This window comes from Bombina bombina, chromosome 11 (genome assembly GCF_027579735.1).
Source record: "Bombina bombina isolate aBomBom1 chromosome 11, aBomBom1.pri, whole genome shotgun sequence".
Taxonomy (NCBI): domain Eukaryota; kingdom Metazoa; phylum Chordata; class Amphibia; order Anura; family Bombinatoridae; genus Bombina; species Bombina bombina.
In genome coordinates this window covers 168,020,953-168,036,731 of record NC_069509.1, presented here as the reverse complement: position 1 = coordinate 168,036,731, position 15,779 = coordinate 168,020,953, and the positions used below count along the sequence as shown (strand labels likewise).

The 15,779-nt window shown below is 37.5% G+C and overlaps 1 protein-coding gene across 1 annotated transcript in view; it reads left to right on the top strand.

The window, feature by feature from the left end:
- The window catches only part of DNAH3 (dynein axonemal heavy chain 3), a 611,780-nt gene that overhangs the window by 353,970 nt on the left and 242,031 nt on the right, over positions 1–15,779 (top strand). Inside the window, exons 25-27 of the mRNA XM_053694256.1 lie at positions 4,278–4,370; positions 5,343–5,453; positions 5,645–5,759. Of these exons, the coding sequence (XP_053550231.1) occupies positions 4,278–4,370; positions 5,343–5,453; positions 5,645–5,759 (319 nt within the window). The remainder of the gene's footprint in view (positions 1–4,277; positions 4,371–5,342; positions 5,454–5,644; positions 5,760–15,779) is intronic.

Below are 15,779 nucleotides of genomic sequence, written 5' to 3'. Positions count from 1 at the left end.
TAGGGGTTAATAAGTGTAAGGTTAGGGGTGTTTAGACTCGGGGTACATGTTAGGGTGTTAGGTGCAGACGTAGGAAGTGTTTCCCCATAGCAAACAATGGGGCTGCGTTAGGAGCTGAACGCGGCTTTTTTGCAGGTGTTAGGTTTTTTTTCAGCTCAAACAGCCCCATTGTTTTCTATGGGAGAATCGTGCACGAGCACGTTTTTGAGGCTGGCCGCTTGCGTAAGCAACTCTGGTATCGAGAGTTGAAGCTGCGTTAAAAATGCTCTACGCTCCTTTTTTGGAGCCTAACACAGCCTTTATGTGGACTCTCAATACCAGAGTTATTTTTATGGTGCGGCCAGAAAAAAGCCGGCGTTAGCTACGCGGGTCGTTACCGACAAAACTCCAAATCTAGGCCTATGGAAACATTTATGCAGGCTACTATAACAATTTTTTAATAATTAGAATTAATTTTCAAGAATAAAAATACAGATAAATACTCTTTTTAAATTAAGTAAATGTTTAGCTAATATCACTTGTCTATATGAATATATATTTAGCTAATATCACTTGTCTATATAAATATATATATTAAGGGGATTAGTAATTATTGGGATCAGAGAGCTCCAAAAATGACTATTGAGTTCTCTGGTGCACAGGGTTCACAATTAATTAAATGGAGAAAAAAAGGGAAAGAAAACAGTTGAACCCCAGTACAGCACCACCCATAATGTCAAAATAGAAAAAGACAACAAACAGGGAGTTAATATATGAAAGGCACAACACATCAATTTCCAAGTTCAAAATAGTGAGGTATTTATTTTACCACTCAAATCCCTCTGAAGAAACTTGTTAGTTGCAGAGAAATCACAACTAAAATAACTCCCTAGTGACTGCAATGCTAGTTACTAAAATGTCCATATTCATGAGCCTCTCTCTCTCTCACTTCTATATGAATATATATTTAGCTAAGAGCTCTTGTCTATATGAATATATATTTAGCTAAGAGCTCTTGTCTATATGAATATATATTTAGCTAAGAGCTCTTGTCTCTATGAATATATATTTAGCTAAGAGCTCTTGTCTATATGAATATATATTTAGCTAAGAGCTCTTGTCTATATGAATATATATTTAGCTAAGAGCTCTTGTCTATATGAATATATATTTAGCTAAGCGCTCTTGTCTATATGAATATATATTTAGCTAAGAGCTCTTGTCTATATGAATATATATTTAGCTAAGAGCTCTTGTCTATATGAATATATATTTAGATAAGAGCTCTTGTCTATATGGCTATTCTGTATATTTAGCCAATATCACTTGTCTATATGAATATATACAGGGAGTGCAGAATTATTAGGCAAATTAGTATTTTGACCACATCATCCTCTTTATGCATGTTGTCTTACTCCAAGCTGTATAGGCTCGAAAGCCTACTACCAATTAAGCATATTAGGTGATGTGCATCTCTGTAATGAGAAGGGGTGTGGTCTAATGACATCAACACCCTATATCAGGTGTGCATAATTATTAGGCAACTTCCTTTCCTTTTGCAAAATGGGTCAAAAGAAGGACTTGACAGGCTCAGAAAAGTAAAAAATAGTGAGATATCTTGCAGAGGGATGCAGCAATCTTAAAATTGCAAAGCTTCTGAAGCGTGATCATCGAACAATCAAGCGTTTCATTCAAAATAGTCAACAGGGTCGCAAGAAGCGTGTGGAAAAACCAAGGCGCAAAATAACTGCCCATGAACTGAGAAAAGTCAAGCGTGCAGCTGCCAAGATGCCACTTGCCACCAGTTTGGCCATATTTCAGAGCTGCAACATCGCTGGAGTGCCCAAAAGCACAAGGTGTGCAATACTCAGAGACATGGCCAAGGTAAGAAAGGCTGAAAGACGACCACCACTGAACAAGACACACAAGCTGAAACGTCAAGACTGGGCCAAGAAATATCTCAAGACTGATTTTTATAAGGTTTTATGGACTGATGAAATGAGAGTGAGTCTTGATGGGCCAGATGGATGGGCCCGTGGCTGGATTGGTAAAGGGCAGAGAGCTCCAGTCCGACTCAGACGCCAGCAAGGTGGAGGTGGACTACTGGTTTGGGCTGGTATCATCAAAGATGAGCTTGTGGGGCCTTTTCGGGTTGAGGATGGAGTCAAGCTCAACTCCCAGTCCTACTGCCAGTTTCTGGAAGACACCTTCTTCAAGCAGTGGTACAGGAAGAAGTCTGCATCCTTCAAGAAAAACATGATTTTCATGCAGGACAATGCTCCATCACACGCGTCCAAGTACTCCACAGCGTGGCTGGCAAGAAAGGGTATAAAAGAAGAAAATCTAATGACATGGCCTCCTTGTTCACCTGATCTGAACCCCATTGAGAACCTGTGGTCCATCATCAAATGTGAGATTTACAAGGAGGGAAAACAGTACACCTCTCTGAACAGTGTCTGGGAGGCTGTGGTTGCTGCTGCACGCAATGTTGATGGTGAACAGATCAAAACACTGACAGAATCCATGGATGGCAGGCTTTTGAGTGTCCTTGCAAAGAAAGGTGGCTATATTGGTCACTGATTTGTTTTTGTTTTGTTTTTGAATGTCAGAAATGTATATTTGTGAATGTTGAGATGTTATATTGGTTTCACTGGTAAAAATAAATAATTGAAATGGGTATATATTTGTTTTTTGTTAAGTTGCCTAATAATTATGCACAGTAATAGTCACCTGCACACACAGATATCCCCCTAAAATAGCTATAACTAAAAACAAACTAAAAACTACTTCCAAAACTATTCAGCTTTGATATTAATGAGTTTTTTGGGTTCATTGAGAACATGGTTGTTGTTCAATAATAAAATTAATCCTCAAAAATACAACTTGCCTAATAATTCTGCACTCCCTGTATAGCTAAGAGCTCTTGTCTATTTGAATATATATTTAGATAAGAGCTCTTGTCTATATGGATATACTGTATATTTAGCCAATATCACTTGTCTATATGAATATATATTTAGCTAAGAACTCTTGTCTATATGAATATATATTTAGCTAAGAACTCTTGTCTATATGAATATATATTTAGCTAAGAGCTCTTGTCTATGTGAATATATATTTAGCTAAGAACTCTTGTCTATATGAATATATATTTAGCTAAGAGCTCTTGTCTATATGAATATATATTTAGCTAAGAACTCTTGTCTATATGAATATATATTTAGCTAAGAGCTCTTGTCTATATGAATATATATTTAGCTAAGAGCTCTTGTCTATGTGAATATATATTTAGCTAAGAACTCTTGTCTATATGAATATATATTTAGCTAAGAACTCTTGTCTATATGAATATATATTTAGCTAAGAGCTCTTGTCTATGTGAATATATATTTAGCTAAGAGCTCTTGTCTATGTGAATATATATTTAGCTAAGAACTCTTGTCTATATGAATATATATTTAGCTAAGAGCTCTTGTCTATATGAATATATATTTAGCTAAGAGCTCTTGTCTATATGAATATATATTTAGCTAAGAGCTCTTGTCTATATGAATATATATTTAGCTAAGAGCTCTTGTCTATATGAATATATATTTAGCTAAGAGCTCTTGTCTATATGAATATATATTTAGCTAAGAGCTCTTGTCTATATGAATATATATTTAGCTAAGAGCTCTTGTCTATATGAATATATATTTAGATAAGAGCTCTTGTCTATATGAATATATATTTAGCTAAGAGCTCTTGTCTATGTGAATATATATTTAGCTAAGAGCTCTTGTCTATGTGAATATATATTTAGCTAAGAGCTCTTGTCTATATGAATATATATTTAGCTAAGAGCTCTTGTCTATATGAATATATATTTAGCTAAGAGCTCTTGTCTATATGAATATATATTTAGCTAAGAGCTCTTGTCTATATGAATATATATTTAGCTAAGAGCTCTTGTCTATATGAATATATATTTAGATAAGAGCTCTTGTCTATATGAATATATATTTAGCTAAGAGCTCTTGTCTATGTGAATATATATTTAGCTAAGAGCTCTTGTCTATGTGAATATATATTTAGCTAAGAGCTCTTGTCTATATGAATATATATTTAGATAAGAGCTCTTGTCTATATGAATATATATTTAGCTAAGAGCTCTTGTCTATATGAATATATATAGCTAAGAGCTCTTGTCTATATGAATATATATTTAGCTAAGAGCTCTTGTCTATATGAATATATATTTAGCCAACACTGTATTTGTCATTAATAAGTATAATTACCATTTGTTTATCCCATTTAAGGGCATGGTTGAGAAATGGCTTTTGCAAGTTGAAGAAAACATGCTATCTAGTATGAAACAGGTTATCCACAAAGGGATTGAAGGCTATTTAGAGGTAAGTGTTTGATGATAATTTATCTTTTGTCTTAGAATGTCATTAATATAAATCCAATTAAGCACGAAGAATGTATGCAGTTTTATAAACCATCTAAGTCATCTTAGGTCTTAAAATAAATCATTTTAAAAATAACATGTATCTGTTGATTATTTTTATTATAGGCCTCCCTATCTGGTCAGTCACATAACAGTGGCTCCTACCTGGCAGTTTACATGATATAATGCATTGTCCTAAGGACTCCCATAATTTCCACTGCAACCAATCAGAAACTGCGTACTGTATCTAAATTTGGTACCCGAGATATAAATCTTATTCCAGCTATAATTTCCACTGCAACCAATCAGAAACTGCGTACTGTATCTAAATTTGGTACCCGAGATATAAATCTTATTCCAGCTATAATTTCCACTGCAACCAATCAGAAACTGCGTACTGTATCTAAATTTGGTACCCGAGATATAAATCTTATTCCAGCTATAAACTGTAGCCCTTTTAAATAACTTACACAGTAAGGTTTAAAAATTAACTTAATGTAGCACGCCCATTATGACAATGATTTATTTTAAGCTTTTCCTGGGGTAACCCTGAGGGATTTTCTGCATACATTTTTAACTTTTGTATGCTGCATTTTTTTATTTCTGTTCCTTTAAATAACCATGCTTGTTATTTCTAGTACAGCTGCTTTTAGCAATGAGCCTTTTCTTGTAGTCAAGATCATAAGAGCGGAAGACAGATTTGATGAATTTGCCTATATTTAATACGATTGGAGAGAGAGGAAAATGTAAGATAAGAGGTTTCTGCTTTTTTCATAACTAAACTCTCTGACCTGAAATCACTAATAAAGCTTTTTAGACACAAGTGCATCAGAAGGTTTGAAGTGGCTCAGTTTGAGTTTAATATGAAGGCACCATTGTTTGGAACCTAAGGAAAACCCTTGTGGCAATAAAACGTATTTTCTGTTTGTTAAAGGTTCCTCGGAAGCAATGGGTTCTTCAGTGGCCTGGTCAGGTTGTCATTTGTGTCTCCACTATTTACTGGACCAAGGAGGTATCTGAAGCTATAACAGATGGGACTCTACCAGTAAGTTCTTTTCCTATTTTGTCCCTCGGACTTTAACCCCATTTAGAATTTAAAGGTAAATAAAACTAATATTTTAAGTTTTGTTTTATTCTTATTGTTCCTAATTTAAATACTACCTATTTTTTATGGGTAATGAAATATGTGTTGTTGTTTCAAACACACAAGTTATTCTATTTGCTTTTTGTTTCTAGGACTTTTTGCAGAAAAGCAATAAGCAGATCAGTGAGATAGTTCAGCTGGTGAGAGGCAAGCTGTCTAGCGGTGCACGAGCTACTCTGGGAGCACTTACTGTCATTGATGTCCACGGTAAGATCATAAAACTTTCCTGCCAACAAAACTCAATAATTGGAAACAATGTAACATTGTTGTACATCAAAAAGCCCCTACCAAGATTCTAAGATTATTTTACCACAGACAAAACCAAAAACGAAAATCCTCCATACCTTAAAGCACCTTTATTCAGTCACAGTTCCTCTTCTAAAAAATGTCCCATCTCTTTTCAGAAATTGCTTCCTCCATAAATCCGTGTTTGTATACAACGTTGTGTTACTTGATGCCAGCAATATATGTGCTTTCCAGCTATTTTACATTCCTTTCCACCCTGATTGCTATATTTCATTTTCAATTTAATTATTTATTACTGTGGCTCTCAATGTATGTGTATAACATCACTCAACAAGACTTTCCCTCTGTTCTGTTGTTCTTTTTACAGACAGACTTGCACACACCTGCTAATAATGATATTTTTATCTTCAGATAGACTTGTAATTTTCATTTAATCTCCTAGAATACTAATATATATATATATATATATATATATATATATATATATATATATATATATATATATATATATATATATATATCTCAAACGTAGCAGGAGGATAAGCACTCTCACTTTAAATAAACAACCAGGGTGTCAGGAACAGAAGTATTATAAATGAAAAGATAGATCCGCACTCACTGGACTTTTCAAATACAGGTGCCAATTTATTGTGACGTTTTGGAGATCAAACCGTCCCCTTCATCAGACCTTGGTTTGATCTCTGAAACGTCACAATTAATTTGACACCTGTATTTGAAAAGTGCAGTGAGTGCGGATCTATCTTTTCATTTATAATACTTCTGTTCCTGACACCCTGGCTGTTTATTTAAAGTGAGAGTGCTTATCCTCCTGCTATGTTTGAGATATATATATATATATATATATATATATATATATAAAATGTTGTGCTATCCTACATATATATTTAAACACCATTCCTGGTTTATAACAAAACAACATGTTTTCTGGCTTCTGAAAATCCTTGCTGGCACCTTCATTTAAAATAAATTTGTCAACTCTTGCATTAAACCTCCTCTGATAATGGCAATCCAGCATCAATGGGCTTAGCATAAGAAGTGAGCATGGTTCGGAATTGAAGAGGAAAGCAGAGAGGTGCTATCCAGTGTTCCCTCTAAGGTCAGTTTTGTGAGCGTTCCAGCAGAGAAACAGTTAATAAGGGAACCACACCTTGCAGCCTGCCTTGTGTGGTGTTTGCTAATTGCTCTAATTAACTGTTTCACTGCTGGGCCACCCAGCTTCTGCGTCTCTGCCCAGCTGGAGGCTTTTCCTCCTGTGGTGCCGCCTTGTGCCAGATTGTCGTTAGTACTGTACATTATATATATATATATATACTGTGTGTGTATATATATATATATATATATATATATATAACCATTTATGTGCTACATATACCCTCAGCAACATGGTGACATTTCAAATGTCAGCATTTTGCTATCTCTATTATAAATGTTTATATTTCAATAGTTAAAGAGATAAGAAACCACACAAAAAATATTTTTTGATTTAGACAGAGCTTACCATTTAAAAAAAAAAGTTTACAATTTATTTCTATTATCAAATGTGCTTAATTCCCATGATATTCTGTTTTGAATAGATACCTAGGTAGGCATCTGGAGCACTACATAGCAGGAAATAGAATCTAGTGCTCTTGCTTATGGATAACATTCTTGCAAAACTGCTGCCATATAGTGCTCCTAAGCATTCATCCCTGTTTTTCAACAAAAGATATCAAGCGAACGAAGAAAATGTGATTATAGAAATATATTAAAAAGTTTTTTTTTAAATGGTATACTCTTAATATATCTTAACTGTAAAAGAAAAAGGTTGGGTTTCATATCCCTTTAAATAGTTATATCTACCTGCTATTTATCCTGCATTAAGTCCTGTTATCGGCTAGTCTGTACAGCTACTGTATTTGTGACCTAGCTATAGCTACAATCTGTACCCATTCTATGTACGACTATAGACTGTGCTCATACAGCACGGAGCTGCTATTTATCCTGCATTAAGTCCTATTATCAGCTAGTCTGTACAGCTACTGTATTTCTGACCTAGCTATAGCTACAATCTGTACCCATTCTATGTACGACTATAGAATGTGCTTATACAGCACAGAGCGACTATTTATCCTGCATTAAGTCCTATTATCAGCTAGTCTGTACAGCTACTGTATTTGTGACCTAGCTATAGCTACAATCTGTACCCATTCTATGTACGACTATAGACTGTGCTCATACAGCACAGAGCTGCTATTTATCCTGCATTAAGTCCTATTATCAGCTAGTCTGTACAGCTACTGTATTTGTGACCTAGCTATAGCTACAATCTGTACCCATTCTATGTACGACTATAGACTGTGCTCATACAGCACGGAGCTGCTATTTATCCTGCATTAAGTCCTATTATCAGCTAGTCTGTACAGCTACTGTATTTCTGACCTAGCTATAGCTGCAATCTGTACCCATTCTATGTACGACTATAGACTGTGCTCATACAGCACGGAGCTGCTTTTTATCCTGCATTAAGTCCTGTTATCGGCTAGTCTGTACAGCTACTGTATTTCTGACCTAGCTATAGCTACAATCTGTACCCATTCTATGTACGACTATAGACTGTGCTCATACAGCACGGAGCTGCTATTTATCCTGCATTAAGTCCTATTATCAGCTAGTCTGTACAGCTACTGTATTTCTGATCTAGCTATAGCTATAATCTGTACCCATTCTATGTACGACTATAGACTGTGCTCATACAGCACAGAGCGGCTATTTATCCTGCATTAAGTCCTATTATCAGCTAGTCTGTACAGCTACTGTATTTCTGACCTAGCTATAGCTACAATCTGTACCCATTCTATGTACGACTATAGAATGTGCTCATACAGCACGGAGCTGCTATTTATCCTGCATTAAGTCCTATTATCAGCTAGTCTGTACAGCTACTGTATTTGTGTCCTAGCTATAGCTACAATCTGTACCCATTCTATGTACGACTATAGACTGTGCTCATACAGCACAGAGCTGCTATTTATCCTGCATTAAGTCCTGTTATCGGCTAGTCTGTACAGCTACTGTATTTCTGACCTAGCTATAGCTACAATCTGTACCCATTCTATGTACGACTATAGAATGTGCTCATGCAGCACAGAGCTGCTATTTATCCTGCATTAAGTCCTATTATCGGCTAGTCTGTACAGCTACTGTATTTGTGACCTAGCTATAGCTACAATCTGTACCCATTCTATGTACGACTATAGACTGTGCTCATACAGCACAGAGCTGCTATTTATCCTGCATTAAGTCCTATTATCGGCTAGTCTGTACAGCTACTGTATTTGTGACCTAGCTATAGCTACAATCTGTACCCATTCTATGTACGACTATAGACTGTGCTCATACAGCACGGAGCTGCTATTTATCCTGCATTAAGTCCTATTATCGGCTAGTCTGTACAGCTACTGTATTTGTGACCTAGCTATAGCTACAATCTGTACCCATTCTATGTACGACTATAGACTGTGCTCATACAGCACAGAGCTGCTATTTATCCTGCATTAAGTCCTATTATCAGCTAGTCTGTACAGTTACTGTATTTATGACCTAGCTATAGCTACAATCTGTACCCATTCTATGTAAGACTATAGACTGTGCTCATACAGCACAGAGCGGCTATTTATCCTGCATTAAGTCCTATTATCGGCTAGTCTGTACAGCTACTGTATTTCTGACCTAGCTATAGCTACAATCTGTACCCATTCTATGTACGACTATAGAATGTGCTCATACAGCACAGTGCAGCTATTTATCCTGCATTAAGTCCTATTATCAGCTAGTCTGTACAGCTACTGTATTTCTGACCTAGCTATAGCTACAATCTGTACCCATTCTATGTACAACTATAGAATGTGCTCATACAGCACAGAGCGGCTATTTATCCTGCATTAAGTCCTATTATCGGCTAGTCTGTACAGCTACTGTATTTCTGACCTAGCTATAGCTACAATCTGTACCCATTCTATGTACGACTATAGAATGTGCTCATACAGCACGGAGCTGCTATTTATCCTGCATTAAGTCCTATTATCAGCTAGTCTGTACAGCTACTGTATTTCTGACCTAGCTATAGCTACAATCTGTACCCATTCTATGTACGACTATAGAATGTGCTCATACAGCACAGAGCGGCTATTTATCCTGCATTAAGTCCTATTATCGGCTAGTCTGTACAGCTACTGTATTTCTGACCTAGCTATAGCTACAATCTGTACCCATTCTATGTACGACTATAGAATGTGCTCATACAGCACGGAGCTGCTATTTATCCTGCATTAAGTCCTATTATCGGCTAGTCTGTACAGCTACTGTATTTGTGACCTAGCTATAGCTACAATCTGTACCCATTCTATGTACGACTATAGACTGTGCTCATACAGCACGGAGCTGCTATTTATCCTGCATTAAGTCCTATTATCAGCTAGTCTGTACAGCTACTGTATTTGTGACCTAGCTATAGCTACAATCTGTACCCATTCTATGTACGACTATAGAATGTGCTCATACAGCACAGAGCGGCTATTTATCCTGCATTAAGTCCTATTATCAGCTAGTCTGTACAGCTACTGTATTTGTGACCTAGCTATAGCTACAATCTGTACCCATTCTATGTACGACTATAGAATGTGCTCATACAGCACGGAGCTGCTATTTATCCTGCATTAAGTCCTATTATCGGCTAGTCTGTACAGCTACTGTATTTGTGACCTAGCTATAGCTACAATCTGTACCCATTCTATGTACGACTATAGACTGTGCTCATACAGCATGGAGCTGCTATTTATCCTGCATTAAGTCCTATTATCAGCTAGTCTGTACAGCTACTGTATTTCTGACCTAGCTATAGCTACAATCTGTACCCATTCTATGTACGACTATAGACTGTGCTCATACAGCACAGAGCGGCTATTTATCCTGCATTAAGTCCTATTATCAGCTAGTCTGTACAGCTACTGTATTTCTGACCTAGCTATAGCTACAATCTGTACCAATTCTATGTACGACTATAGAATGTGCTCATACAGCACGGAGCTGCTATTTATCCTGCATTAAGTCCTATTATCAGCTAGTCTGTACAGCTACTGTATTTGTGTCCTAGCTATAGCTACAATCTGTACCCATTCTATGTACGACTATAGACTGTGCTCATACAGCACAGAGCTGCTATTTATCCTGCATTAAGTCCTGTTATCGGCTAGTCTGTACAGCTACTGTATTTCTGACCTAGCTATAGCTACAATCTGTACCCATTCTATGTACGATTATAGAATGTGCTCATGCAGCACAGAGCTGCTATTTATCCTGCATTAAGTCCTATTATCGGCTAGTCTGTACAGCTACTGTATTTGTGACCTAGCTATAGCTACAATCTGTACCCATTCTATGTACGACTATAGACTGTGCTCATAGAGCACGGAGCTGCTATTTATCCTGCATTAAGTCCTATTATCGGCTAGTCTGTACAGCTACTGTATTTGTGACCTAGCTATAGCTACAATCTGTACCCATTCTATGTACGACTATAGACTGTGCTCATACAGCACGGAGCTGCTATTTATCCTGCATTAAGTCCTATTATCGGCTAGTCTGTACAGCTACTGTATTTGTGACCTAGCTATAGCTACAATCTGTACCCATTCTATGTACGACTATAGACTGTGCTCATACAGCACAGAGCTGCTATTTATCCTGCATTAAGTCCTATTATCAGCTAGTCTGTACAGTTACTGTATTTGTGACCTAGCTATAGCTACAATCTGTACCCATTCTATGTAAGACTATAGACTGTGCTCATACAGCACAGAGCGGCTATTTATCCTGCATTAAGTCCTATTATCGGCTAGTCTGTACAGCTACTGTATTTCTGACCTAGCTATAGCTACAATCTGTACCCATTCTATGTACGACTATAGAATGTGCTCATACAGCACAGAGCGGCTATTTATCCTGCATTAAGTCCTATTATCAGCTAGTCTGTACAGCTACTGTATTTCTGACCTAGCTATAGCTACAATCTGTACCCATTCTATGTACGACTATAGAATGTGCTCATACAGCACAGAGCGGCTATTTATCCTGCATTAAGTCCTATTATCGGCTAGTCTGTACAGCTACTGTATTTCTGACCTAGCTATAGCTACAATCTGTACCCATTCTATGTACGACTATAGAATGTGCTCATACAGCACGGAGCTGCTATTTATCCTGCATTAAGTCCTATTATCAGCTAGTCTGTACAGCTACTGTATTTCTGACCTAGCTATAGCTACAATCTGTACCCATTCTATGTACGACTATAGAATGTGCTCATACAGCACAGAGCGGCTATTTATCCTGCATTAAGTCCTATTATCGGCTAGTCTGTACAGCTACTGTATTTCTGACCTAGCTATAGCTACAATCTGTACCCATTCTATGTACGACTATAGAATGTGCTCATACAGCACGGAGCTGCTATTTATCCTGCATTAAGTCCTATTATCGGCTAGTCTGTACAGCTACTGTATTTCTGACCTAGCTATAGCTACAATCTGTACCCATTCTATGTACGACTATAGAATGTGCTCATACAGCACGGAGCTGCTATTTATCCTGCATTAAGTCTTATTATCGGCTAGTCTGTACAGCTACTGTATTTCTGACCTAGCTATAGCTACAATCTGTACCCATTCTATGTACGACTATAGAATGTGCTCATACAGCACGGAGCTGCTATTTATCCTGCATTAAGTCCTATTATCGGCTAGTCTGTACAGCTACTGTATTTGTGACCTAGCTATAGCTACAATCTGTACTCATTCTATGTACGACTATAGAATGTGCTCATACAGCACGGAGCTGCTATTTATCCTTCATTAAGTCCTATTATCAGCTAGTCTGTACAGCTACTGTATTTCTGACCTAGCTATAGCTACAATCTGTACCCATTCTATGTACGACTATAGAATGTGCTCATACAGCACGGAGCTGCTATTTATCCTGCATTAAGTCCTATTATCAGCTAGTCTGTACAGCTACTGTATTTGTGACCTAGCTATAGCTACAATCTGTACCCATTCTATGTACGACTATAGAATGTGCTCATACAGCACAGAGCTGCTATTTATCCTGCATTAAGTTCTATTATCAGCAAGTCTGTACAGCTACTGTATTTCTGACCTAGCTATAGCTACAATCTGTACCCATTCTATGTACGACTATAGACTGTGCTCATACAGCACAGAGCGGCTATTTATCCTGCATTAAGTCCTATTATCAGCTAGTCTGTACAGCTACTGTATTTCTGACCTAGCTATAGCTACAATCTGTACCCATTCTATGTACGACTATAGAATGTGCTCATACAGCACGGAGCTGCTATTTATCCTGCATTAAGTCTTATTATCGGCTAGTCTGTACAGCTACTGTATTTCTGACCTAGCTATAGCTACAATCTGTACCCATTCTATGTACGACTATAGAATGTGCTCATACAGCACGGAGCTGCTATTTATCCTGCATTAAGTCCTATTATCGGCTAGTCTGTACAGCTACTGTATTTGTGACCTAGCTATAGCTACAATCTGTACTCATTCTATGTACGACTATAGAATGTGCTCATACAGCACGGAGCTGCTATTTATCCTTCATTAAGTCCTATTATCAGCTAGTCTGTACAGCTACTGTATTTCTGACCTAGCTATAGCTACAATCTGTACCCATTCTATGTACGACTATAGAATGTGCTCATACAGCACGGAGCTGCTATTTATCCTGCATTAAGTCCTATTATCAGCTAGTCTGTACAGCTACTGTATTTGTGACCTAGCTATAGCTACAATCTGTACCCATTCTATGTACGACTATAGAATGTGCTCATACAGCACAGAGCTGCTATTTATCCTGCATTAAGTCCTATTATCAGCAAGTCTGTACAGCTACTGTATTTCTGACCTAGCTATAGCTACAATCTGTACCCATTCTATGTACGACTATAGACTGTGCTCATACAGCACAGAGCGGCTATTTATCCTGCATTAAGTCCTATTATCAGCTAGTCTGTACAGCTACTGTATTTCTGACCTAGCTATAGCTACAATCTGTACCCATTCTATGTACGACTATAGAATGTGCTCATACAGCACGGAGATGCTATTTATCCTGCATTAAGTCCTATTATGGGCTAGTCTGTACAGCTACTGTATTTCAGACCTAGCTATAGCTACAATCTGTACCCATTCTATGTACGACTATAGAATGTGCTCATACAGCACGGAGCTGCTATTTATCCTGCATTAAGTCCTATTATCGGCTAGTCTGTACAGCTACTGTATTTGTGACCTAGCTATAGCTACAATCTGTACCCATTCTATGTACGACTATAGAATGTGCTCATACAGCACAGAGCTGCTATTTATCCTGCATTAAGTCCTATTATCAGCTAGTCTGTACAGCTACTGTATTTGTGACCTAGCTATAGCTACAATCTGTACCCATTCTATGTACGACTATAGAATGTGCTCATACAGCACGGAGCTGCTATTTATCCTGCATTAAGTCCTATTATCAGCTAGTCTGTACAGCTACTGTATTTCTGACCTAGCTATAGCTACAATCTGTACCCATTCTATGTACGACTATAGACTGTGCTCATACAGCACGGAGCTGGTATTTATCCTGCATTAAGTGCTATTATCAGCTAGTCTGTACAGCTACTGTATTTCTGACCTAGCTATAGCTACAATCTGTACCCATTCTATGTACGACTATAGAATGTGCTCATACAGCACGGAGCTGCTATTTATCCTGCATTAAGTCCTATTATCAGCTAGTCTGTACAGCTACTGTATTTCTGTCCTAGCTATAGCTACAATCTGTACCCATTCTATGTACGACTATAGAATGTGCTCATACAGCACAGAGCTGCTATTTATCCTGCATTAAGTCCTATTATCAGCTAGTCTGTACAGCTACTGTATTTCTGACCTAGCTATAGCTACAATCTGTACCCATTCTATGTACGACTATAGAATGTGCTCATACAGCACTGAGCTGCTATTTATCCTGCATTAAGTCCTATTATCAGCTAGTCTGTACAGCTACTGTATTTCTGACCTAGCTATAGCTACAATCTGTACCCATTCTATGTACGACTATAGACTGTGCTCATACAGCACAGAGCTGCTATTTATCCTGCATTATGTCCTATTATCGGCTAGTCTGTACAGCTACTGTATTTGTGACCTAGCTATAGCTACAATCTGTACCCATTCTATGTACGACTATAGAATGTGCTCATGCAGCACAGAGCGGCTATTTATCCTGCATTAAGTCCTATTATCGGCTAGTCTGTACAGCTACTGTATTTCTGACCTAGCTATAGCTACAATCTGTACCCATTCTATGTACGACTATAGAATGTGCTCATACAGCACAGAGCTGCTATTTATCCTGCATTAAGTCCTATTATCAGCTAGTCTGTACAGCTACTGTATTTCTGACCTAGCTATAGCTACAATCTGTACCCATTCTATGTACTACTATAGAATGTGCTCATACAGCACGGAGCTGCTATTTATCCTGCATTATGTTTTATTATCAGCTAGTCTGTACAGCTACTGTATTTCTGACCTAGCTATAGCTACAATCTGTACCCATTCTATGTACGACTATAGAATGTGCTCATACAGCATGGAGCTGCTATTTATCCTGCATTAAGTCCTATTATCAGCTAGTCTGTACAGCTACTGTATTTCTGACCTAGCTATAGCTACAATCTGTACCCATTCTATGTACGACTATAGAATGTGCTCATACAGCACGGAGCTGCTATTTATCCTGCATTAAGTCCTATTATCGGCTAGTCTTTACAGCTACTGTATTTCTGACCTAGCTATAGCTACAATCTGTACCCATTCTATGTACGACTATAGACTGTGCTCATACAGC